A 24510-nucleotide genomic window follows, 5' to 3' on the forward strand; every position below is an offset into this window, starting at 1 on the left:
AACTCTTTAAAAAAAGTGAGGTTTTAAAAAGAACTTTTTGCACCCTTAATTATTGCACCACAAGTTGACAAAAAGCTGAGAATTAAGTCCTCACACTTGGCATACTATAAAATGACATTTTAAAAGTAAATGGAGTATTTCAAAAGTTCTAGTCAAAAAAGATACCATTAGGGAAAAAAAAAAAAGGCTTAATGCTATTGTAAGAAATGTTGGCTAATTCTGTGAAGTTTAGTTATAGAAATTTGGTCTCCTTCAAAGTACTATTGAAAAAGTTTAACTTGGAAGAACTGTAGAAACAAAAAAAATGCTTATTTTAAAAATTAGGTTAACGATACACTCCAGCATACTTTGTCCAACATGTTTAATTCCTTGTTGCTCAATGGATTTATTCTTTCTCTAATTACAGCAGATGGATCAGGTACAGTTTTAGAATTAACTTCCCTATAGTTGTAACTTGCTTCATTTACAGTAAAGATGACGAACCACCAAATTCATACTCCCAAGAAGAGAAGAGGTCTTTAATGATGGCCAGCACCAGAGGACTCTGAAACAAAGACACGATGTAGACTGTTCAAACAGTAGAGCAAATCAATTCAGGAACGTAGTTCAGAACCTAGAACAGTCAACTGTATCTACATCTGAGCACAAGAACTGGCAGATTCAACTGCCCTGTCAAATAAAACAAAACCCTCGAACAGCATACATAGTATTGGCCAAGTTTAAAAATCCTCGTTCGCAAATTTTAAAGCACTATTATAGGCAAACATCCATTCTTCCTCAGTTTTGCTACGGTTCTTTCTAAATTAAAGTTTATTCATGCTATTATCCTTAAGTCTACTGGGTAGTATTTTCACAAATTACACATTTCAAAATGTAAATAATGTTTACATATACAATTCAACTGGGAGCAAATGGGCTATCTATCATGGTGCACAAAGTTAACTGAGATATAGCAGCTCACGAAAAAATGAAATTCCAATGTGGTGTCAGAAGAAACTGTCCATAAACACCTGAACACTACTTTATAGAAATAGAAATTCAAAATACAAATTTAAACTTCTTAGTTTCTTGACAGCTAAAATAGCTACTCTTGAGATTGTGCTGATTTAAGTAATTCCATTAAATGGTTGGTACTATTATTTAAAAGAGTTCCTCCCCACCCAATCAAGGCATACAACTTCCATTCTACTCCTAAAACCTATGCAAAGGACAATTTAAGACAGAGATAGCACCTGTGCAGATTCACAGATGTTTCTAGGTTATAAAACCATCAATACAACCAAAACTACATATTTTGAAGTAGTCTTTAAGCATTTTCTAAATCCATAACTTAAACCCCAAACTTACATAAAATATGCTGAACTAATTTTTGCTGCACTCATTTAAGAAATACAACAGGGTATTAGATATTTAATACTTACTGTCTGCCACTGCTTTTTTGCCTGGAAAAAAAAGAAAAAACAAGCTGAACAATGACAGTTTAAAAAGACATTTCCTATTTATTTTTTGCAGATAAACTTCAATTAGACTATACTACTTATGGTTTTTAATTTAGCTTGAACAAGATATAGAAAGCGTACAGCATGTATTTTCCATGGTACATGTCAGTAAATGTTATATTGATGTTTTAAAAGTTGTTTGTTTTTAATTAACCAAGACTTCATGCATTTAGAAATTGTAGCCATCAAGACTGCTGCTGTAATTCAAAAGAAACATATACAGAATGGTACTATTTTACATAATATATGGAGATACATACACAACATACAGATGTAAACTGAAGTGATAAGAATACAGTTCACTTTAAAATATTCCTTTGTAAGTAAAATAGCTTATTTTACATTCCCATTGTAATTGTTCTCCTAAAATACTGAATCACAGTGATCAGACAAAAATAACTAACTAACTAAATAAATAAATTCTTCGTAAGAAAGACAGTCATAAGAGGCTGTGCAATCTCCACCCTTGGAAATATTCATTTGAATTATGAATAAGGCCACGAGCAACCTGATCTAACTTTGATCTAACTACTTTAAGCAGTGGTTTGGACCAGGTGAGCTGAAGAGGTTCCTTCCAATTTAAGTTATTCTACAACATACGCTTCTACAAACATACGTATCATTTGCAAAACTGCTCCCCAGACTGCGGGAAGGTCTACAGCTATTAAAAGCTATTTTTGCTTTAAAATAACGTTTAACATACAGTTGCCCTGTATCAAGGTTTTGGCCCTTAAAACCCTACACCACCATGTCTATTCGCTAAATCATAAATGAAAATAAAAGTAGCATGACATGAACACAAATTTGACACAGTCTGTCAATTTGAATTCTCTTTGAAATTAAAGAAGTTAAAGCAAAAGTTAAACTATTTTTTTTTTCTCTCTGGATGTTCAAATACTTACATTTACTCAAGCTTGTAAGTGTAATGTAACAGTTTTGGACATGCTACAAGTTATTTGGACAAAGCTAGAGAATGTTGAGGTAACATCACTCAGCTGTTCCCACAGTGAGGGGTTCCTTTCCGTGTCAAGTTTGTCTACAGTTTATAACATTTAATTGTTCATGACAGTTAGTAAAGGGTTTGACTTGGAATTTTTTCAGCATAGCCTAAATTGAAGAACAGGACCTTTACGACACCATAATCTGTTGTACCCTTCTGCTTTGAGGGACCTGGCCCACTCAAATTTATTTTCACATTAGATGCTGTTTCTTCCTCTGAGAAAGCGATCCAATATTACGAAGTAACACATATTTTAATGTTCAGTGATGTACCTCACATTTTCAGGTGCATCAACCCAAAATAAACTAAGTGCTTTTAACTTTCACAAGTTCACATGGGAAAACCTTTTAAAAACTGTATTTTTTTGCAGATCTTGAGCAAAACCTCAAAACCATGAGGATTCTAAAAAAATTTCTAATCAAAATTCAAAACAGTCTTATGTTCCCCTTCAGGCCAAATCTACAGGAGAAGCCTCTGGCTATACACTGCAAGTTAGATGTGTGTTTTTAAAACCAACTCCTACATTACCTAATGTTCATAATTTAAGCACAGTTACATTGGTATTTGAGTATTGGTATTTGTGTATTTTTGTTAGCGTAACCTTCTACATTGAGCATGTTAAAACTTCTAAATTTTTATGGCAAAGACCTGGCCTTAAGTAAAAGCGTTAATTTCTTATTTGCTCGATATTTTCAGTGACTGATTTCTAACTGTTAAGGATATTCTCATCTATAAACCTTATCTATAAAGTAGCAGCTAATGAAGCCTATAATGTGTAACTTACCGCCATATGAAATTTTGTAATAGACATAAGCTGTTAATGCTACACCAACCCATATTTCTTGATACACGGTAGTGAAGTAGAATTTCATGGCTCTCCATGACTTTGGAAACATGGTCTGCACCATCTGAAAATCACAAGAAGTTTTCCCATGGTGAGTTTTGCAACTGTATTCTTACCTGCTGTATTTTTAATATATATACACATATATATTTAAGTATATACATACTCCTGATACATAGCAGCAGCAGTTTACAGGTTAAAAAAATCCTCAAAGACGCAGAAGTACTTATTCCAAAGCAAAGCAATGAAAATTCAGAGTTAAGGTTACAATTTATGGGCTAAGACAATAAAAAATAATAAATTACAGCTGATGAAAGTGTTCAGAGATGACTCAACAGAGCATTTACAGAGTAGCGATAGCTAGGCTCCTCTCTCCCTATTAGTGACAGCTTTTTTTTTTTTAATGTTTCCAGATTCTCTCAGGAGGAAAGCCTTGCTCCAGAGAAGCAAGAGAGGCTCCTTCTTAGCACTACCAAGTTAGTTTCCCTCCCTCCCCCACAGCTAAGATGTCTCTCCCAACATGGTAATTTCTATTCAAAATAGCAAAATAAATGATGCTAAGCTACTGAATTCATGATTTATCATTAATATTTTACTTTCAAAATATGCCCCAAGAGCAAGAAGCCCATCAATGATCTTTTCGTTTCTATGCAGCTTTGTTAGACAAACAGAAAACTGTAAGATGTTTTAAAATAAAGCTTACCCTACCTCCCACACAACATGTTAGTACACATTTGCACCACATTGCACTGAAATCCCACATGTTCTACTGTCTTACATACAGCACTTCACCCCAATAAAGTCACTATTTACACTTATTACAACCCAGTAAAGTCAGCTATATACACATATGGACGGTACATGGTAAACCAGAGTCCCAGGAAAGAAAAGCAAATTTAAACTTCTATGAGGTAATACTTACTTACTTACTTATTTGCCATTACTAAATGTAAAGCATCCTTTGGCAAGCATCAAAGAGAAAAGGATGCAAGGGTAGCCAATGTCAAAACAACTGGAAAAATCTAGGCGCTTCTTAAAGAATGAAAGCATCTTAATGGCACTTAATGTATAATTGTAGACAAACCTACATTTATGTTTAATTGTTTATGGACAGACACTTCCATCAAATTTATTATTGTGGACGGATTTCCTGAAACAGTGTTGTGCTTTCACCAATACTATTAAGAACACTGCACCTCCCCCAAAGTTTCCAGTATTTGTAGTTTCAGATGAATAGTGCCATAATAGTATGCCTTGATATTCTGCTATAGCAGAATTACTGCTAACAAACAAGGAGGCTGAAGAGAAAGGAAGGAAAGGATTTTCCCACCACTAACAAACACGGAGAATAAGCAATGCTATTTCCAATTAACCTGCTAAAACCCGGCAGAGACCTTTCCTCAAGGCCTCGGAGGACGCGGCGTTGTTCAGGCCTTTTTTCTGAAAACTATCCGGAACAACGCTAAATTTGCTTTCTCATTGATCTCCCCGCCATGACCCCACCGCAGCCCGGGGAACCTGCCGCCCGCCGGGGCCTGACCCACACAGCTCCTTCCGCACGGAGGGGAGGGGGGTAACGGCAGAGCTCGAGCGCCGCCGGCCACGCCGCTGGGCTCCCTTCCCAGGCTGAACCACAGCTGCCTCCCCGAGACACCCCCGAGAGATGCCCGCCGACAACCGGCAGGGCTGGCTTGGGCCGACACCCACCGTTAGAGCCGGGAGCGCGCGGGCCGCCAGCGAAGGTCACCGAGCGGGGACGGGCTCCGCTACCGCCGCGGGGGATGCTGGGAAAGGACGCGCCAACGAGCGAGGGTATCAGACCGAGAGGCGCCGCCGCCGCGCAGCGCCCCCTACGGCTGCGGAGGACGAGGTCCCGCCCGAGCTCCGCGCCGCCGCTCCTCAGGCCCTGGAGGGCGCGGGGAAAGCGGCCCCGCAGGACGCGCCAGCCCCCTCACGTCCCTGCGCCCCCTCAGCCGCTGCGGGGCCCTTCGCAGAGCTCACGTCGCTGTAGAAACCCACACTCAGTCCTAGAGTCCGTCTCACCACAGTGTTTTGCGCGTTCTGCACCTCACTCCTGCTTCCTGAGAAGGGAGCACAGCCCGCGTCCTGGGCAAGGAACAATGCCGGGAAGGGCCTGCCGCGAGTCTTTATGTCGCTTTGAGAACAGCTTGTCCTGGAGGACCGGGGGCACCCGCTGGGTCAGACTCCCGCGGACTGAGGCGCCTACGTGCCTGCCGGCCACTTCCTCCAGACGGGGGGAAAGAACAGGGCGACCGGGATCCCAGAGCAGCTCTCGGCCATTGTTTTGTGGGTGTGAGGGGGAAACTGACTGCCCCGCGCCTCTCGTGGCTGACAAGGGAGGGAGCCTTAGCCTGGGAAGAGCACGGCAGGGACCTGGACGTGCCGGGACAAGAGGGCGGCGGCCTCCCCTCAGCTGCGGCGGCTGAGCGAGGCGCTTGGCCCTTTGGTCACGTGCCAGGGGCGGGGCCGGGCCGAGGGCGGGAAGAAGGCAGGGCGGTGCAGGCGCGTGCGGGTCGCGGTGCGAGGCGCGGGCGGTAGGCCGCGTGCCGCCGCCATCATGCTGCGGAAGCTCACCGGGGAGCAGATCAGCGACTGGTTCACCATCGGCAAAGCCGTCACTGCCGTCGAGTTCTTGGGCGAGGGGGTGCAGGCCGGCGCCCTGTGCAGTCCCCTCTGCCGTCCCCCGGAGCCCCTCGCAGCACAGGAGCCGTTAACGGCTGTGGGGTGAGTGCCGGGCGCCGGGCCTCTGCTCTTGGCACCTCACACCCGGGGTGAAGGGCCATCTGTGAGGGCACGGGTGGCCTCCCCTCTCTCGCGTCTGTGCCCGTGGCCCCGGCTGTGCAGTGCATTTCCCCAGGCTCTGGCTGCCCCCTCTGGCTCCCCCGCTCTGTGTGGGCTCGGGGTGGTGCGGTTGTTGGATTCTAGCCTAACGCCCTCAGTAGCATTTGCGGCTGTAGTCCAGGTGTGGATAGGTGTGTTTTTGTGGGTTTAATGCTTCAGTTATTTTCTGATTCGCTGCTTACCTCCATTGATTATCACTAGACAAGCGATGTGTAGGATTTGCTTCCTCTGAAGTCCTTTAGTGCTGTTGTGCAATTGCAGCAAGTGCTGCTGAAAAAACGTGGAACAGTTAGAAAAGGCTTGGTTTATTCTGATTCAGATGTGTAGTGTAGGAGTTTTGGCAGTGGCAAGTGATAAATAAAATGAGATTCAGGAGTAAACTTATTTGTTCATTAGGGAATAATATTCTCACAGAGTGTGTTTTTATGCATTAACTATTAAATCAATGAGCAACACTGCTCATTTGGGCTGATCTTTGTTTTCCCCTCATAGCCCATTAACAGTATTACTGGCTTTTGTCGTGTTATTTTCAGTGTCTGATCCTTGAATGTCAAATAATTATTTTACAGTACATAAATTTTTTCACCAGTAGTGTTTCATATGTTATTTATAAGTAAGCACTTTTGAGTAGATTGGTGCTTTGTTTATACCAAAGTTTGTAAACAAACATTCTTAATAATAAGTAGGTGTTACCTACCCTCTAACTTTGTTGATAAGTTTAATTCATTATGCTACAAATTTGTGAAAATTTGACTTATTTGTTATCTGTTCTTCTTACTTCCTCTAACGTTCCTCTCCAGCCAGTAATTTTCCAGCAGTTAAGATACTGATGTCACCTACAGCAGATGTTTTCAGTTATTCCAAACTGAATCTTTGTTTGCTTCCCTGTAGGAGCTTTTCTTTTCTCTGAGCAGCAGTTTACCATCTGTTGTCCTAAATCGACTGTTGTGTGTTTTCTAACTAAACTGTGTATGTTCATTGCTCTTGTGACCTATCTGAAGCAATTAAGTTACCAGGGTAAAGCTAGTTCAAGGTATATTAGCATTTCAGTCCTTGGATGTGCTTTATTCTCAGATGGCAGAGTTTACAGCCAAGGAGGAGAAATGTATGTATATTTGCATAGCAGCCAAGTACACTTGGTTTTTCACTAGTGTCTGGATATTGGGGGAAGAAAAAAAAAATACTTTCCTCTGGATGCTGCCTAAACTGAAAGGTGTTGTGGCAGTGCATAGTAATCTTAGTATTTAGATCAGATTTGGTTAGTGAGTCTGTGGTGGCTGTAGAAAAGTGTTTTGCATGCACTTTCATATGCTAAAGTCTCTTTCAAAATTAGCTGGAGGTACAGTCTAGAGCAAGTGTTTTTCTTTTCCTGTATGATGTATAGCAGTGTGGGTCACTGTGTTTCAGGAACAGTGTAAAGGGTGTACATTGGCTTCTGAGAAAGAACAAACCTTTTGCCTGACATCTTAACAGCAGATATTCTGACAGTTCAGCAGAGACTGTTCATGCTATCGGTTTCTGTCTTTGCTTCAAGGAAAGGGCAAAACTGGCATGTCAAAGTATCTCTCCTCTCTCATCCTTTAATGTAAAAGTGCTGCCATTAGCAAGCTCTGAATCTCTGACTGAGAACTACTGGTTTTTAGGCATGTAGTTAAAATTTTCCAGAAGTGACCAGACAGAATTTTATATTTTTTCAAGGTTATTTACTGTGAATGTAATTCCTAAAGCCAGTGTGTACGAGATGTCTGGGACTTCTTGGTCTTTATTTAGGTGTCAATACATTTCTGTAGTACTTGGAAAGGGTTTGACAAGAGATTCTTGAACCCCACTGAGCACTAAGCCACCGAAATCTACTAAGTAACATGAAGAAATTAGCAAGATTCATCAAACCTTGTGTGCCTAGGCAGAGGTAAATCTTTATTTTTAGTTAGACAGATACCCCTTTCCAGATAACCTAACTGTGGGGTTTGACAGTTATGTTAACAGAAAGAAGTTATTTTTACAGTGATTTTTTTCCCCTCTTTTTTTCTTTCCCACTTGAGAAAGAGAGGGGAGGGGATATGCATCCTAAATAGCCATTTATGTAAGCGTGGACAGAATTTGCTCATCATTAGATATGTATAAAATCTTTGAGCATAGGTGATAGGTGCACATGTGTGCTGCTGCAAAATGAAAAGAACCTCTGTTTGCTTAGATGTGTTTTGTTTCCATACATGCTTCTGTTTCACAGTTCCAGGAATGTGCTTACATTTAGAGAGTTCTTGCAAAACTTGAAGAATCTTGAGAAGGTTTAGATTCAAGTAGGAAATGCTTAGATTTGATTCACTGGCTTCTTAAGAAAGAGTTTGAAGAGCTGAAAACAAAAGAATTTCTCTCCTTTTGTTGAGGCTGCTTGTAGCGTAATAGTTTATTTTAGTATTTCCTTCAAAACTCTTGGTTTGTTTCTTGGGAAAATCAAAGCCAAAATTATTTCAAATTTTTCAGATGCTTATTTATTTTTATGTCAAGCCAGACACACAATTATTGATGGAGACTGTCTTCCTACTTCTTTTGTCTAAATTCATATGTAAGAATGTGTAGGATTAATACCAAAGTGGTGACGGTAATAACAGGTGTGTTATTGCACACAAGTGTGTGTAATAACTAATATTTTATAAAAATGTTACTGAGACTGTCTAATAGGATCTAAAAACCTCAGGTCTCCTTTAAAAAGAGATGTAGAATGTGTTCTCTTCCTTTACCAATGATGCTTCATTTTCCAAGACTTTTAAGATTATCTTGTTATCTGAACTACTTCTAGAATAGCAGTATTAGTAATTGAGCTTGTTAGGAAAAGATAATAGTTCTCAGAAATTGTGGTTGGAATTTTGATCCTTAAATAGCTCGTTGATTAACTTTTTAATTCCTCTGATTATGTTGAACTGAATGAAAAGAAATTTAGACCCTTAAATCCTTCCTTGTTATCAAAACAATTGTGGTTGACGTCAAAACACTTAAAGGCTTAAGTGTGGAAAAGGTGGTTATTCTCTCTTTGATTTCTTGCATTTCAAAGGTGTCTCTCTCACTAAGTTAGCCCTTTTTTATAGCCAGCTTATTTGCCTAAAAACATTGCATGCTGTTTGTTCTGCCTGACACCTGTACAGGTGCTCTTTGAAATGATTACCACTTGCTTTTCTGTCACCGGAGTGGTTTGTGTCAGCTGCCTGCCTGCGTCAGAAATATCAGTCGGGTTAGTGTAAAGAACAATATAGGTTCAGATCACCTCATGCAAATCATGTAGGACATAAATAAAAAGTGCTTAAAGAAACAGTTGAGTTTTCAGGCAGTAATCTTCAGCAGAGAAATGATGACTGGCCTACAGCCATGTTACTGCTATCTTGATATAGTTGAAATCTAAGTGTAAGCTAAATTCCAGAAAATAGCTTGTTTTCGCTGGCAGACTGAGGTACAGATTCTTTGTAGCATGTTGCGGTAAACCTAGCAGATTTCTTTAAAACATGTTTAACTTTTTTACTTTGTCTTCTTGCTCTTACACCTTTGCTTTTTCTGTGCTTTTCTCTGCTTTTTTTTTTCCTGTACCCTTTCCAGTTCAGTTTCTCTCCCTTCTTTCCCCCCAAGTGTGGACACTAGAACTGGATGCAGTAGCCTGGTATCAGTTTCATCAATATAACATGCATATAAAAGTAGGTAAGCCTTTTTGTGCATTTCCTTAGCATTGCATTGGTATTTAACATTGAATTGGCTGTGATGCCTAGATAATTTTTTGAACTATTATTCAGCATCTGCCTTTTAGCATATGTTATAGTTGATAGTCGTTGTTTCTGGACTTAGAAGACTGCATTCGCTTACATTAAAGTGAAATTTATGAAGAATGGATAAGTTGTATCTGTGGTCATCTTGTGGGGTTGTTTTTGTGGTGGTTTTTGGTGTTTTTTTTTTTTTTTCCTACCTGTTTTGATGATCATAAAGGTAAGTGGACCTTGCATGTTTACTGGCCTACCTTTCTCCATAAACTAAAATTTGGAAGCTAAATTTGTAGGGCTTTTTTCACCCGTTTTCCAATAGAAAGCTGTGAAGGTACCGTTTTAAGAAACTAATTTATATGAATTACCATTGCAGGAATCTTGCACGTTTGACTAAATAAAAATTATTTTCTGAAATCAGCATTGTGGATGTTAATTCTCAATGTAATATTAATTCTGCTAATGCCTTTTATATGCTCAGTACTTGTTACTTTCTTTCTTATGGAAAAGGTCCTTAAAGCTCCCCAGAGTTGAACTTCATCGGTGAGGAAAAACCTTTCTTTCAAACCATCCTGACCTCATGCAGGGATCCATGTCTGGATTGTTTAGAACTGCATGAAAAGAATCTGATACTCTTTATTCTGCATCAGTAGGGCAGAGTAAGTTGAGATCAACACTTTTGTTACTTATCCGCAAACCGACAGCTGCACAAAAGGAGGGCAAAGAGTTTATACCAGCTCTGAGTGCAGATATAATGAGTTTGCACATGCTTGTGAAGTTTTGTGTATTTAGTTTATGGAAAGTGGAGGGACCGGTTACTTTTGGTATTGAGCTGCAATTTTTTATTATTCTAAACCCGTAGGAACTGATTTGCTCTAGTCCTCTGGTGCTTTGTCAGCTAGATGTATGCAAGAGTTCTGATTGTTTTACCTTCTGTGTATATTATGTTCCACTCCTCTGTATGAAATGTTCTGTAGATTATAAGCTGTTCCAGAAGTTTTTTTTAAAATAGTATTTTTATCTTTTATGAAGATAGTGTGCCATTTGTTTCACCCAATTTATTTTGCATTATTAGTAAATTCTTTCTTGGGTGGGGGATGCAACTGTGGAGCATAAGGAGATATCTTTCAGCTCTATGTTACCCACTTGAGGAAATCTGAATGTCTGCTTCAGTATGTTTGAAGAAAGTATCAGAGGAAGCAGTTTTCTTCTGTGTTTGCAAAATAGTGCGTTCTGTGAATTGGGCCATGTGAGTCTTGCCCACTTTTTTATGATATGGCAGACAGATTAAAAGGAAAGCTGGAGATGAAGAGGTTACATAAAAGACATGTAAAAATTTGTTACGTACAGTAATGGGAGCCCAATTGGAAACGTAGCAAACTGAGTTCTGGCATATGTTTTCATTGATTTTCTGCTCTAATTGTCTCCTGTGACCATAACTGCTACGTATCCAATCAGTCTTGTAAAACTTTATTATGAACCCACAGTGATAGATGATGGCAACTGAAAACCATGAAATTTTGTTAAATTTCAAATGATCTCCTCTTGCTTTGGAAGCGATCTGTTGAATCTTTTGCTATTCTAGAAAAGTACCGTCTGATTTGATCAAAACGTTTAATGCAGAGTCTGGGTTTCAGGTTAACTTGCAATAAGTCAAATGAAGTACAACTATGTGAAATAAAATAATTCATTAATTTCTTAAAGAATAGAGAGCTAGTTGTTAAATGTTATTAAATATCCAATGTTTTCATTTAGTTGTCTACTTTCACGGTATTTCAGCACGTGCAGAATACAGTTTGGAAAAAATAGAGGTACAGTACATGCAGCCTGTTACAGCTTTTGACATTGTTTTTATTTTAGAACTTATTCTTGAAGTTAAGAAATAACTATTCAGCTCCAAAAAGTATTTATCAGTTTATTTGGTATAACTGATATTATATTAAACTAATTATCTTACACAGTGTAAAGTTCTCATAGAGCCTAAAAGCTATGTGACAAATACAGAAGTTTCTGCCTAACACTTTGTGGATTGATGCTATTTCAAAACATGGAAAGCAGTCTTTTCTTGTTAGAATACATGTAGCTGTATACGGCTAAAAAATAAAATGCTTCAGAGTTTTTTCAGAAACATCTACACTTTTGGTTAAAAGGTACCTTCAAACACAACATCTTTAAGGAACTATAAAGACAAGAGGAGAGTTCATACTTAAAGTTTGTATACTGCATACTAGCTATAATCGAGGATTTTAATTTCTGAGCTTGGAAAAAAGGGGAGCATGTCACATTTCTTATTCCTATGTTTGTGGATGGCAATCACAAGAAAGGAATGCAAACGCTACATGGCTTTTTGAAAGAAACACAAACAAACTTAACCTGATGGGTAGTAGTAGGGTAGATTCCAGATTCTATGAGAGAAGGTGGGAAACATGCTTCGTGTGTTTTTGTCGACATAACTTGAAACTGTGGGGATTTCATCTCTGTCCGATTTGTTAGAACTGTCGCCACGCAGGCTGAAATGTTCAGAGCAATTTGTATTCCATGCATCTGCCTGTTGGTCTTGTTGGTTTTCTCTCTCAGTGGTAGTAAGAAAATCTTTTAAAACTTGCTTGAATATGTAGACTATTTCCCAAGGTAAAACATCGTTTTCTGCCAAAACTTCACGAAATCTAGAAACAAACAAAAATTGAAATCTAATCATCAGCATTAAAAACTCTTCTGTTTCCTTTCTGCTCTTTTGAGGGGAGGGGAAGGAGGAGGAAATGACTGCATTCTGGTGTCATTTATGCCTTGCTGCCACATTTCCCCACACACCTCTCCAAAAAGATTATAAGAGGAAAAGAGCTCTAACAATGCACTGGATGTGGTCCAGCTATTATGAGGATTGAAAGCTATTGTTATTGGGTATGCTTTTGGTTGGTTTTTTGTGAGTTGTTTGGTTTTTTTTGGTTTGTGTTGTTTGGTGGGGGGTTTTTTGTGTGGGTGTTTTTTTTGTTTTTTTTTGTTGTTTTTTTTTTAAATTTTGGTCCATCTGTGCAACTTGATTTAAACTGACTTTGCCCTTAGGTATATTCTGGGCTTTAAAAGGCACTTAGGCTTGTTCTGTCATTTCTACGTGTCCCTAGAAAATTTATTTAACATACAGGTATATAAGAATCTTTCTTTGTCACATGTGGGGGGTTTTGTTTGTTTTTAAAAAATGGGATTTTTTTTTGTTTGTTTTTTTACACTTATTTGCTAGTTTTAGAAGCTTTCAGGTATTTTTGGACAGTGAGTCTGCGTTTCTGTGTAACAGTGCGTTGCATTAGTGCTTTAATTTGTTTTTTGGTTATTGAGTTACTGTTTAATAAATATTGTGGATAAATAACAGAAAAAAACTGGAAGTATTGAGAGGTCACATGTTTAAGCATGTGAGAATTCCCTTGTTTTGGATTAGACCAGGAAAATCCTGATTAAAAACTTCCTTCAAGTACAATGTATTAAAGTAAAGATGTAATTTCTAAAACATCTGTAAAAATGTGTGCCAGTTGCTGGTCATTGTTACTTTGGAAGAAGGATCAGAGCCAAATATAAGCTTGGATTAGGTAGAAGAAACATCTTACGACAGAGTGCTCAAAGTTAGAGAAGTATGAAACAATTACCTGCTGAGAACAGTTCCCGTTTGGCACGGCTGAATTTGTGAACACAGAACTTCGAGCTGCCGTTGCTCAGTAGCTGGAATTGTTGCTTGAGGGTTTTGGTAGTTCTTCAGCCAGTTGTAATCCATGCCAGTCTTCTGGACTTTTTGTTCATTTTCAATCTCTTGCACTAATCTTTCACGCTCTTTCAGGTGCCATTTCAATTCCCTCAGTAGGGTTTTTGTAACTACTTCTGATCCAGGATATCTTGTGGGTTTGTAGGAATCATTTTTTGACCATTTCATCCAGCCAAAAAGTGGCATTTTTAGGCTATGAGGGGAGAGAAAAAAAATAAATTTTGCTTGTTTCTGTCCGACCGATAGTATTTATACCTATGGACTTCCTTCTTAGCAGCTGGATGTTTAAAGGAAACTTTATTAATGATTCTAAAATATTTTGCAGCACAGTATAAGTAGTGATAACAATAATCGCCAAGCCATAATTAAATCTGACAAGCCTCACATTTTATAATATTTTCTGTCTGTTTTCTGAGTTAACTATGTGAAGTTTACAGCATTTCAAAGTGTATATCAATCATCTTGGAAATATTTCATTTTTTATCCTGGTAGTATATATGGTTAAAAAAAAAAAAAAAAAAAAGAACAAAACAAACAAACAAAAAACCCAAAACCAACCAAACAAGAAACCCCTCCAAAACAAAACAACAAAAAAACACCAACAAAATGCAAAACCCCAAACCTCAAAAATTGGAAGTAACCTGTACATTTAGAAAGTGATTAAATAAAGTTAGGTGCTGGAACTCTGAATGGTCTGTTTTTAAAACTTCTGTATAAATTCTTACTTTAAATAAATTCTTGTTTACATAATCTGGAAACAGGAATCTGGTGGAATAGGCTTTTAAATTGCAGTTTGTTACAAATCATGCAGACACAAGCATACAAATTGGAATAAAATAACATAAATTACCTTTGCAGTTGTCTGTGAACAGTGTTGTTTCAGGTGAGTTTGCTTGAAGGTCTCTTATTCTAGCATATCCTGTTTCCAGGCTGTTACTACTGCTGGAAGAAAACAAGGTTTTTTCTTTCTCTCTCTTTTTTTTTTTTTTCATTTACTCAAACTGTGTTTAGAAAAATGACTTTCTGTACTGAATATGACAGTTTAAGTTTTTCTGCTTTTAAGGTTCTTTTTCATCCTCTGTACCAGAGAGAAGTAGTAATCCATTTAACCTAACGTGGTCTCTCAGATACTTTCTACAAAGTCCATTAAGATCTCCTACCTTTGAATTGAGTTCTGCCGATGGCAGCAATTTAAAAAAAGACGGTAACAATTTCAAATGCTCGTTGCTAAATCCATCCAAAGGTATTGTTGGTAGTGAGATGAATAATGATAGTCTGAAGCAACTACAGTTGTGCTTCTAGCTAAAGTTAAGGCTGTCGTATGATGTGATGCTTGGCTGTGCATAGCTGTAGGTCACAGTTTAGAGCTGTATTTTCATGCCTGTAGAGTGCTAAAAATAACTATGTTGCTTTTATCATCAAACTAAACTTTCAGGCCATTGAGATGCTGGAAGACTTTTCTCCCATTAGAGGGGGATCAGGCTGCTGTTCTGTCATTTTTAAACAGCTAAGAATAGTCTTTCTCTAGTAAAGATCATCTAAAGCCTTTGTTAAGTGAGTGTTGACAGAAAAGAGCTATTTGACAGTTGCCCAGGATTTTGCTGCTATATTAAATACTTCTTCCAGGTGAATTTCATCAATCTCATGGTACACGTTTTCATTACTGTGCATAGCTGTTAGCATTTTTAATTAACATTTCAGATGTGTTTAAAGAAGCCAGTCTGTAACACCTACAGTGTGCCATGAAAGACACATTAATCTAATTAAAGGAATAGAATGATAAAGAGATGCAAATTGAGGTCAAACTGATCTAAAAAGCCCAGAATTGTAAGTCTTACCATAGACTTTGCTTCTCTCTCAACTGGCAGTCAGTTGCCTGCTCCAAGCTTCATTTTCAGGGATTGCATCGTGCACACTAAAGGTCGCTAAAGCAGCCATTTTCCGTTCCAGTTATCTGGTCTCTTCCTATTAATCTAAACAGTAGGCATGGTATACAAAATGCCTTCTCTTCTGCTCTTTCTTGTTCTAATGACTGTCTTTGCTCCTGTAAGTATTTTTCAATCCTACTTTTTTGTCTCCACTGGTGTGTTGAACTGTTGGGAGAGCAAGGGTTCTGTAAATTTGTTCTAGATGTCATATAATATAAAGGATGACATGTATGGCTGTTATTAAAGCTGATATTACTTATACATTGGAAAAATTCAAATGTCAGTATTAATCCTCTTCAACTGGAAGGTTTTCACATTGCATTGTATGTGGTACTATGAAAAAGGAAGGGAGCTAGGTTTATGATGACAGAACTGTCCTGACAGATTTTCAGATGAAATTAAAATGCTCCTTGCCACCTCCTTTACAGCACAGTTAACATGTCACCACTTTTTTTCCACTGTATCAAATTGGAAAGTAAACTGCTGTACAGTATGAAACCATTGTAGTGTCTTTGCAAATTAAGGAGATGCATACTAGAAGGTGTGCAAATTAATTGAGAAACCTACAACATTTCTGTTTCATTTTGGTTTTTTACCTAATCTTTGGTTGCATCATCCAATTTCGTGAGGCAGGATACTGAGAATGATAGTTATCTTTCCATTGGTAGGAGAATGTTAAATGTGAAAATTTGTATTCCTTCTACTTTTGTATGCATTTCAGATCTGTATTCAGGAAGAGATGACTGCCCATTTGAGGCTGGCATTGGGAACTGGAACTTCGAAGTAGAGCAGTATTTTACGCAGTGGCTAGCCAGTGGTTAATCCTGGAAACTTTGTGGAGAGTTACAGTTCCATCCAACTATCCCTAAATGTACTCATGGTTCTCCAGTGCTGTGTTGGGATGGAAGTTTGGCTTGACTTTGGCTGATAGTGGGTCTGTTCCGTGAAGGCACTACTGAGTTTGTCTTTATTAGTAGCTACCGTTATTGTTATGATTTAACCTGGGGGGGAAGGCTATATTTTGATTCCTCTCATTAATTTTTAGGCAGTTCCTGAAATTACAATAATAAAAATACAAATGATATGAAGTCTTTACTACTTACCTTTAAGTTTCTTGCTTTTTCTTGTTTGATTGGGTTTTTGTTTGTTTGTTTTTATGTTCTTTGACTCTGTCATTATTGGGGAAAGTAATTTTTGTCTCCTTGACATTCATCTAGCAATCTTGCACTTCCCTTCAGTCTGTAAATTTAGATAACTTAAAGATGCTGTGTTTTCAAAAGTGATTTATGGTCTTAAGCTTCTGGATCTCTCTTGTCTTTGGCTCTTCATCTCATTACTCACTTCTCTAAACTTTCTAAAAGTTTCAGCCCTAGCACTTTTGATTTCTTGCTGTAGCATACCAAACCAATATTTTTATAGTTTTAATTTCCCTTTTCTGAATTTTTCTTTGCTGGTATTAGTGACTAAAACACATAATACTTGAGTGAGACCATAACATTAGTTATATAATGATGAGTAATTTTTGTCTTTTTTTTAATAAGCCATAATTTACTCTGCCACTGCAGCAGAGCAGTTGTTTGCTAATTGATTTTTTCCCCCTGTAAATTAACCCTAACTGTCTGTGTGTATAATGCAAAATGTAAATTGGAGATTCTTTGAACATTTTTTTAAACTTTCCTTCAACCCTCTTATTTTACTTTGTTTTCCTAATTTTCAAGGCAAGGAGTGTAATGAATTCCTAAAGCATCTTTTGCTTCTAGAACTTAACAATTTTCATTAAACTGCAGTGAATGATATCTCCACTTATGTAGGTAAATCAGACAGGGTGTCTTTTCGTATAAGCATTTCTTATGCTTTCTCTTAAGATAACCGTTCCTTTTTCTGTAGCCTATTTTAGACTTGTTTTCTGATGCTGTTCTCAGACTGAACTGAGGGAGCAGCAAGAGTTGCTGGAGCCAAAGTGCAGATTCCCTTTCATAAATCAATTCAGACAGTTTTAGTGGTCTTTCCTTTCTTGCTATGGCAGGTCCAGGTTCGTCAGTAAAGAGCCTTGTTCCAAAACAACAGCCTTTCAAGAGCACATGCTAATTGAAAATTGATTAGGTAAATAAGGAAATAAGGGTGGCAGCCAGTGGATAAAATGGGATCTCTTTTCATGCATGTAAGACACACAGGTTATTTCTTTCTATTTTAAAATGGCTATATACAAACTAGACTTTTTTAAAATCTTGGTGATAGCTTATTTTTACCCTGTGGAATTCTTGGTACCAAAAAAATGTATTCCAAAGTGTCAATGTCTTCCTCTTTCTTCTACACTCATCATTCTCCACCCAACCCCAAGTAAATGGGAGGTTCGCATCAAGCATTTCTTACTTTTTGAACTAATTCTCAATTCTACCAGTTTACAAAGATGTTTCTCTCTTTGGAAGTTGGCTAGGAGACTGCATAACCTGGTTTGTGGAGATGTTAGAGGAGTGGAAGAGAAAAGAGGAACATCTCATTTTTCCTCTTTCTTAAGAGAGTACAAAATACTTTTTCTGGCAATTCCATAAACAATAACTGAATGATTTTATTGCACTGCGTGTATGGTTTCCACTGTGGATTACTCTAGCTATGTAACTCAAATACTCACGTACTTCTCAGAAGCCTTTTTCTGAAGTAACAGTAGAAATGAAGGCCTGTGGAGAAGCTCTGATTGCATGGCCATGCAGCTACATGTATTGACCTGTGTCTCCTGTGTCTTCAGACCACATGAAGAATAAACGCTTCACCTTAAGAGTGGTTGAATAGAGCTAGGCAATCTAAAATAGAGGTTTGCATGGCAGAGCTCCTGTGTAAGGAGGTTGTTAAACTTTTGCATCGGTATGGGTGAGTGAAGACAACCACACAGGAAACGGGAACAATCTAAATGCCTCTCTGCGATAGTCACTCTGCTTTGTTGTAGTGAGGATTTCTTATGGGTTACGGTGGATATATTTGGTTTCCCCATGGCTTTTAGCTGTGCTGGTTTCATGATATTTGGCTTAAAAATACAGAAGCGAGGAATCATTGAGGTAGCTGAACTTACATTCCCATACTTATGTGAGTATACAAAGTAAGCATAATTTACATGAAATTACTGTAGAATAAATTAATATGGAAACGTGTGGTGTTTTTTCCCTACTGGCTTCAGTAAACATAGACACAGCCTCTAATTTAGAGGGTGATCTTCTTAATGACTGACTCTGTGGTTCACCAGTCAGAATAATGAGCATGCCCTGGTGCATGTGGCAGAACAGTTCCTACTGGGGCCATGTGCTCCGTTTATTCTATTATTTTCTTTCACCCTTAAAATAAATTAAACGTGAGGCACTGTTCCATTTACTGCTTGATTCATTCTGGTTAGTAGGATGCATATTTAGGGAGTCTGTTACTAGTTCTTAATTGACTGAGGGGAAAGGAACATCAATCTGGTGTGGTATTAGTACGTGTCATCTTTCAAGAATTCCTTCGGAGACAGTGCTGCATCAATGGTGGCAGCTACGTTCTGGGTGTGTCTTGTACTGCAGAGACGCATCTAAACCCAACACTTGCGGTGAGAACCCTTGGTTTCGAAGTGGTTTTGTTCAGCCATGTGTGTGGCTTGGTGTGAAGGCATGGAAGTCCGGTTCATGGCTCTAATCTTTGACTTAATGAGTTAAATGAGATTTAATTTTTGTAGCTATCCATAGCTAGCAGGTCAGATGACTTGCTTCCATTTATAAATGCAGCCCCAGTCTTTGGATTTAATGATCAATTTTGCAGTGTATTTTTCTTTTGATTTGGCAGAACAACTCACTGTAGCTGTTTCAAGCTGCAGACAGATGGTGAGTCTACCTCCTCGAATCACTTCAGGCAGCGTTTGAGTACTGCTTTCGCTTTTTAACAACTATGAACAAAGCTTGCCATGAGCCTACACGAGAGGCCTCTTGGTAAGACTCCTTGTTTGGTCCTTTGCTGTGACAGGTAACAACAGGAATAATTCTCTTTTAATACTGTTAACTGACAAAGTTGTGTAAGCTATCATTGTACTTCTTTTGCTGTGATGAGTAAAATCAGGACATGTTTGAAGCTGATTTCTTCCCATTGGACTGTCTGTAGCATTAATGTCTCTGGTGCTGGTGACACTTCACTAATAGGCAGGGGAGTTACAGGTGTCAGTTTGAAATTGAGAGGATCTTGCATTTGATACTAGTCTTCACAGACATTTTTTTAATTCAGCACAGTCTCTTACTTGCACTGTATTTTATTCAGAGATTTATTTAAGCTTGAGTTTACTGAGTTGATAAGCAAATGCTTTTGTCTTAATTTTCTTGTTATGGGGAGGGGTTTTTTTTGTTTGGTTTGTTTTTTGTTTTGTGTTGTTTTTGTTTTGGTTTTGGGGTTTTTTTGCTATCTGGCCAAGTTCCTTGCTTTTGTGGTTAGAGGGAATGAATTTATGAATGAAGTTTTAAGGAGTGTAGATGTTTTGTGAATGTTCCTGAAAGATCAGAAACAGCGCTTGATAGAGGAACTGTGCTTATGGTTTAAGTTAATAAATATGAATACCCATTGAACTTCTAATTCATAACTCATTATAACAACATTAATTTACAAAATTAACTGTTTCATGTGTGGTAGAGAGGTAGTTGCTGTGTGGCTTGTCACCATCTGCCACAGGTAATAGCTGCCTTCTTCCAAACCTCCCTATTTGAGCTATGGCTGCAGAAAAAGGAGCTCATCAACAGCTCATCTCCAAGAAAAGTCCAGTTCTTTGAAGCCCAGCAGTTCATCCCCGTCTTCCCCACTGACATAAAAATCCCAGAGCAGTAGACAGTAAATTGAGGATTTGGGCTGTTTCATCCTGGCATTTGTGGTTGTTATTTTTCTTGAATTTTAACTGTGGGTAAGGTGGAAGATGGAAGGTCTTACAGAGCTATTAGTTTGACATAAAGAAGTATTTCTGAGATGCTGAGTTTACATAGTCTATCCAAATCCAAATGTTGGCAATTGAGTTTTTCAGGATTTTGCAAAGTAGTTTTAGTGTGCTCCCTCTCTCTCTCCCTCTCCCCAGCTAGTTAAGGTTTTAAAACAGGAGCTCTGAATAACTGCTGTGAGGAAGAGCAGTGCAAGCCTTTAAGATACCTGCATATGAAGACTCTATCACTATATCTAGCTAATTGCCTTTTTAGAACAGGTCTTTTGAGTGGAAAAAAGCATGTACCTCATTGATTCTTAGATTCTTAAAATAATCTGTAAACCACTTTGTAAAATGTGTATTTTAGTATTTAATAGTTTTCACTCATTCTGAATTCTATTAATAATCTTCTATTTTTGCGACTGAAACATTATGGTTTTTGAATGACAGTACAATATTTCTGTAAAGTTAGTGTATTTCTGCAGGTAAGACCAGTCTTCTAAAAGTATGGAATGCCAACTGCCAGTTGAAAGGAAAGTAATTTTTAGTATGTCCTTCTATAAACCCAGTGGAAGGTTATTTACTGTCATGGCAAATGTTCAGTTATGTAAAGTGTCACATTATTTTAGTTTCAGAAAAGAGGCTTTGAAACTGTCTACTGTATATATCATACTAAAATTGTACAGCAAAATATCGCTCTGTATGCTATAAGGCTAAGTGTGTTTTCAAGTGATTCCCCCCCCCAAAGGTCTCTAAGCTTATGTGTGTGATAGAAGTCATGACTTAGGGCAGTCCTTCTCTTGTGATCTGTGAAATGAGTGACACTAGTTTTATGTCCATCTCCCAGTCCCATGTGAATGGGGATTTTTGTGTCAAATGAGGCAGAACATAAATAAGCAAAAAGTACATCGATAAGAATTTTTTAAATTGTAGCCCTAGAACACTTCAATTTTTCAGTTGTTTGTCTCCAAGATGGAGATGTTCTTGAAGTTATATGGCCTTGAATAGGAGCTTCTACCCCCAAATTAAATAGTTAATAGAAAATTATCTGAAATTTGATAAGCAAGCATCTTAATCCTTGGAATTTCGTTACATACTTGAATATTTTCTTTATACAATCAGGTTTGCTGCGTAAGCAGTGTTAGTTTTTCATGGAATAAGACTGTATGTATCTGTTCATTTATTAAGGCTTTTTTAAACATTGCTTCTAGAGACATTAACTGTGTTCAGTGTATGCATTGGCGTTGTAGTATATGTCACTGAAAAGAGCCAGATAAATTACCTGTCACAGTTATAGTTGAGACTGGGCAATTGATTCTATTTTTGATAACTAAGTGTATGCAAAAATGCCTGGTTAATATTTCAAATGCTCAAATACAAAAATTTACCGAGTGAACTCAGTTATGATGGCCTTGTTGACTTTATTAGAGGTCATTCTATAGCTTGAAGAAAAGGAAGACCTTTCTCTAGTTGAATTTATTTAAAGAAAGGCACCCTGAGTGTATTTGAGAGCATTTCCAATTGGATGTGTCAACAATTTCTGGTGTTAAACTGTGTTTCCGTTCTAGTAATTCCCCTGAAGTGGCAGCTGTATTTAATTCTGTGTTTATGACACTGAATTTTCCTTTAAACCCAGATAAGAAATATTTTAAAAGATTTTGTCCCTTTTAAATATTTAAAAAGATTTTGCTCAAAATTGGTTCAAGTAGTCATATGTGCCAAGGTCACTCACACTTCAGAAAAATATTATACTAGTTAAACCACATGTTAAGGAATAAGGAAAGTATCCCATTATCTTGTAAGAAACGGTGTTAATTCTCTTCCAAAAGGAGGCGTGCTGTGTACTACCTTTTTGCCTGTATAGAAAACCTCCTACTGGCCACTGCCTGCCAGGCTCAAAGTTCCCACGTCTGCTACTTCTGAGAGTGTTTTCCAAAAGAGGCAGGTCTTGAGATGCATACACCTTCATAGGCAGCTGACGTGTTATGTTTTACCGATGCTAGGACATATCAAGAGTTATGTGTTGTTGAGTGACATTACTGATTGATCGTGTTCTCAGTGCTTTATAGTTTTGTCTGCCTTGGTCCACTTAGGGTGGACATAATATCATATGTTCGCAGGTTCAGCCCCAGAAATCTGGCTGCTTTTGAGGATGAAATGTGCCTTTGATTTGAATAAGATCAAACTCTCGCCTTTTTTTAAATGAGGGGGAAGGGAAAAAAAAGGACCATCTAAAGTCTCCTGCATTTCCTTAAATTGATGACTTTAAATTTTCAGTAATTGTGTTAGAGTCAAAAAAATGGTTTTTACTGCCTCCTAATTTGGTAAAATTCTGAATGTGTTTCATATATGCAGCTGAAAAGTTGTTGTTTGCCAATGTCATCGTGTATTTGGGGGATCAAAAGACCTAGGGGAGTCTAAAAGTAGGTGAGCGCCAAGGCTGGAATCTGGAAAGCCTAAGGAATATATGCTGTAACATGGCAGGTGTACTGAAATGTGGGTTTTCACTGTGTTAGAGGGAATAGAATTGGGGAAGAGATAGCCGGTGTATTGACAGACACGTGCTTCGTAAGTAGAATCCAGAAAAGTCCCTTCATTAGTGTTGTCCTTGCCTGGCCTGGAATGGTTTTGAATTTTCTGAATCTTGCCATTCCTCTGCTATCAGCAAATGTTTGTTGGAACTCATTAGAAAAATGTTCCATCCCTTTCTGTTTGTCCAGGTATGTATAGGATGATACCTCCTACTGATGGCTTATTAATGATTACTGGAAAGGATTGTATCATTCTAATGACTTTGGAGAGCAGCAGAGGGCTTCATAATGATTTTTTTTTTTTTTATTTTGCTTAAAAAATAACATTATTCTGTAAGCTTTTTATTTTATTAAAGCTGCAAAGTTCAGCATTAAAACATTGAGAAATGATGTAATGAAGGTTGTTTGTTCATTTCATATGCCCATATGCAGTTTTCCAATTGCATATGATTTTCCCCAAGACTGTAGTCTGATTCAGTGCATCGAGTGAGCAATGTTCATTCTTAATGACTGGCTATTAAATATTTTCTTTATTCATTGTGTAGCCTGAGGTTTATTTACTGCATGCTGTTCTGTGAAGATGGAAAACCTAATTTCTGAAAGAAAATATCCAAATAGCCGAACAAAAAATATAACGTATTCTCACAAGTCACCGAGGTCATACTGTCCTTGTTTTCCTGGAGCTGTACAAGCAAAGGTCAAAAGCACATACATACTTCTGTGAGCCCATTTTGAAATGCTTAATACTCCATCTCCAGAAGCATTTAGTTGAATATATCTGGTATTATATAAAACTGTTTTGTTAGCTGACTTCAGCTGCTGCTTAAATACTGATGCTTCTACAAGGTCTTTACAGCAAATGAGGAACACCTTTCTCACCCTTAGCCCCTACCCCTCAGTGGAAGTCTTTTGGTGAAGTGATTTGCTTGCTGTTTCTCAGGGCTCTGACAGTCAAGTAATACCTGCTCCTCCATGACAGCATTCACTGTCTTCATCAGACGGCTTTTTTTCTTGCGGAGGACTGAAGGACAAGTTGTATTTACTGCATAACCAGGTTTTGTTGTCAGACGATGTGTGTCCAGTGCACTTGGTGAGGCTGTGGTTTTATGGAAATGAAAACTAATTGGTTATATCACTAAAATCTGTATAGTATGTGCATACAGTGCTTCCAAATTGAGATTGTGTGGCCAAGCTTAATTATATTATTTTTAACTATTGAATGCTTGACTTCAATACCTTCATTGTATTTTGGGGTTTTACTTGTGTTTAATATACATTCAGTGGAATAACCTACTTAACAAGCGGTCTGACATGACATGTATGAACTTTTCCAAATTGTACCTTGGATTCGGGCCTGTTGTGGAGTGTTCCCTGTCCCAGCTGTTCCAGAAGGATTAGAGCGGTAAAAGTGTTGTAGCCTGCTTGCTGAAAGTAGGC

At 38.1% G+C, this 24510-nt stretch overlaps 3 protein-coding genes across 6 annotated transcripts in view; 1 reads left to right on the forward strand and 2 right to left on the reverse strand.

Moving 5' to 3' along the window:
* Positions 1–344: 344 nt before the first annotated feature.
* On the reverse strand, positions 345–5418 carry ATP5MJ (ATP synthase membrane subunit j). 2 transcript variants are annotated; one of them, XM_009467189.2, is made up of 4 exons: positions 5051–5418; positions 3284–3407; positions 1422–1442; positions 345–544 (listed from the first exon to the last, which is right to left on the reverse strand). In XM_009467189.2, exons 2-4 carry the CDS (start codon positions 3405–3407, stop codon positions 519–521), a joined length of 171 nt encoding a protein of 56 aa, XP_009465464.1. In that variant the 5' UTR covers positions 5051–5418; the 3' UTR covers positions 345–518. The 2 variants fall into 2 exon arrangements, with proteins under 2 accessions (XP_009465464.1, XP_087603987.1); XM_087747861.1 differs by lacking the exon at positions 5051–5418 and adding an exon at positions 4717–5009.
* Positions 5419–5897: 479 nt separating this feature from the next.
* The window catches only part of TDRD9 (tudor domain containing 9), an 87062-nt gene continuing 68449 nt past the window's right edge, over positions 5898–24510 (forward strand). For 2 of the 3 annotated variants that reach the window (XM_087747005.1, XM_087747007.1), the window contains exon 1: positions 5898–6088. In XM_087747005.1, the coding sequence (XP_087603131.1) occupies positions 5922–6088 (167 nt within the window). In that variant the 5' untranslated portion in view covers positions 5898–5921. Of the gene's footprint in view, positions 6089–10477; positions 10608–24510 lie in introns of those variants that run through there. The other variant, XM_087747006.1, reaches the window with a different exon arrangement.
* RD3L (RD3 like) lies at positions 11850–15030 on the reverse strand. The gene is made up of 4 exons (XM_087747862.1): positions 14860–15030; positions 14550–14641; positions 13587–13892; positions 11850–12614 (listed from the first exon to the last, which is right to left on the reverse strand). Exons 3-4 carry the CDS (start codon positions 13883–13885, stop codon positions 12317–12319), a joined length of 597 nt encoding a protein of 198 aa, XP_087603988.1. The 5' UTR covers positions 13886–13892; positions 14550–14641; positions 14860–15030; the 3' UTR covers positions 11850–12316.

Source organism: Nipponia nippon, unplaced genomic scaffold (genome assembly GCF_047370975.1).
Source record: "Nipponia nippon isolate SJK-2023a ecotype South Korea unplaced genomic scaffold, ASM4737097v1 scaffold_11, whole genome shotgun sequence".
In the NCBI taxonomy this organism is placed as follows: Eukaryota; Metazoa; Chordata; class Aves; order Pelecaniformes; family Threskiornithidae; genus Nipponia; species Nipponia nippon.

Bases quoted from the DNA above. Each gene is read 5' to 3' on its own strand.
- ATP5MJ (XM_009467189.2), bottom strand. From the start codon at position 3,407: ATGGTGCAGACCATGTTTCCAAAGTCATGGAGAGCCATGAAATTCTAC. The intron at 1,443-3,283 runs GTAAGTTACACA...TTTTTTTTCCAG, and splicing joins TTACAAAATTTCATATGGCG to GCAAAAAAGCAGTGGCAGAC. The intron at 545-1,421 runs GTAAGTATTAAA...TCTTTGTTTCAG, and splicing joins CAAAAAAGCAGTGGCAGACA to AGTCCTCTGGTGCTGGCCAT.
- RD3L (XM_087747862.1), bottom strand. From the start codon at position 13,885: ATGCCACTTTTTGGCTGGATGAAATGGTCAAAAAATGATTCCTACAAA. The intron at 12,615-13,586 runs GTAATTGTTTCA...GTTTGTTTCTAG, and splicing joins ACGGGAACTGTTCTCAGCAG to ATTTCGTGAAGTTTTGGCAG.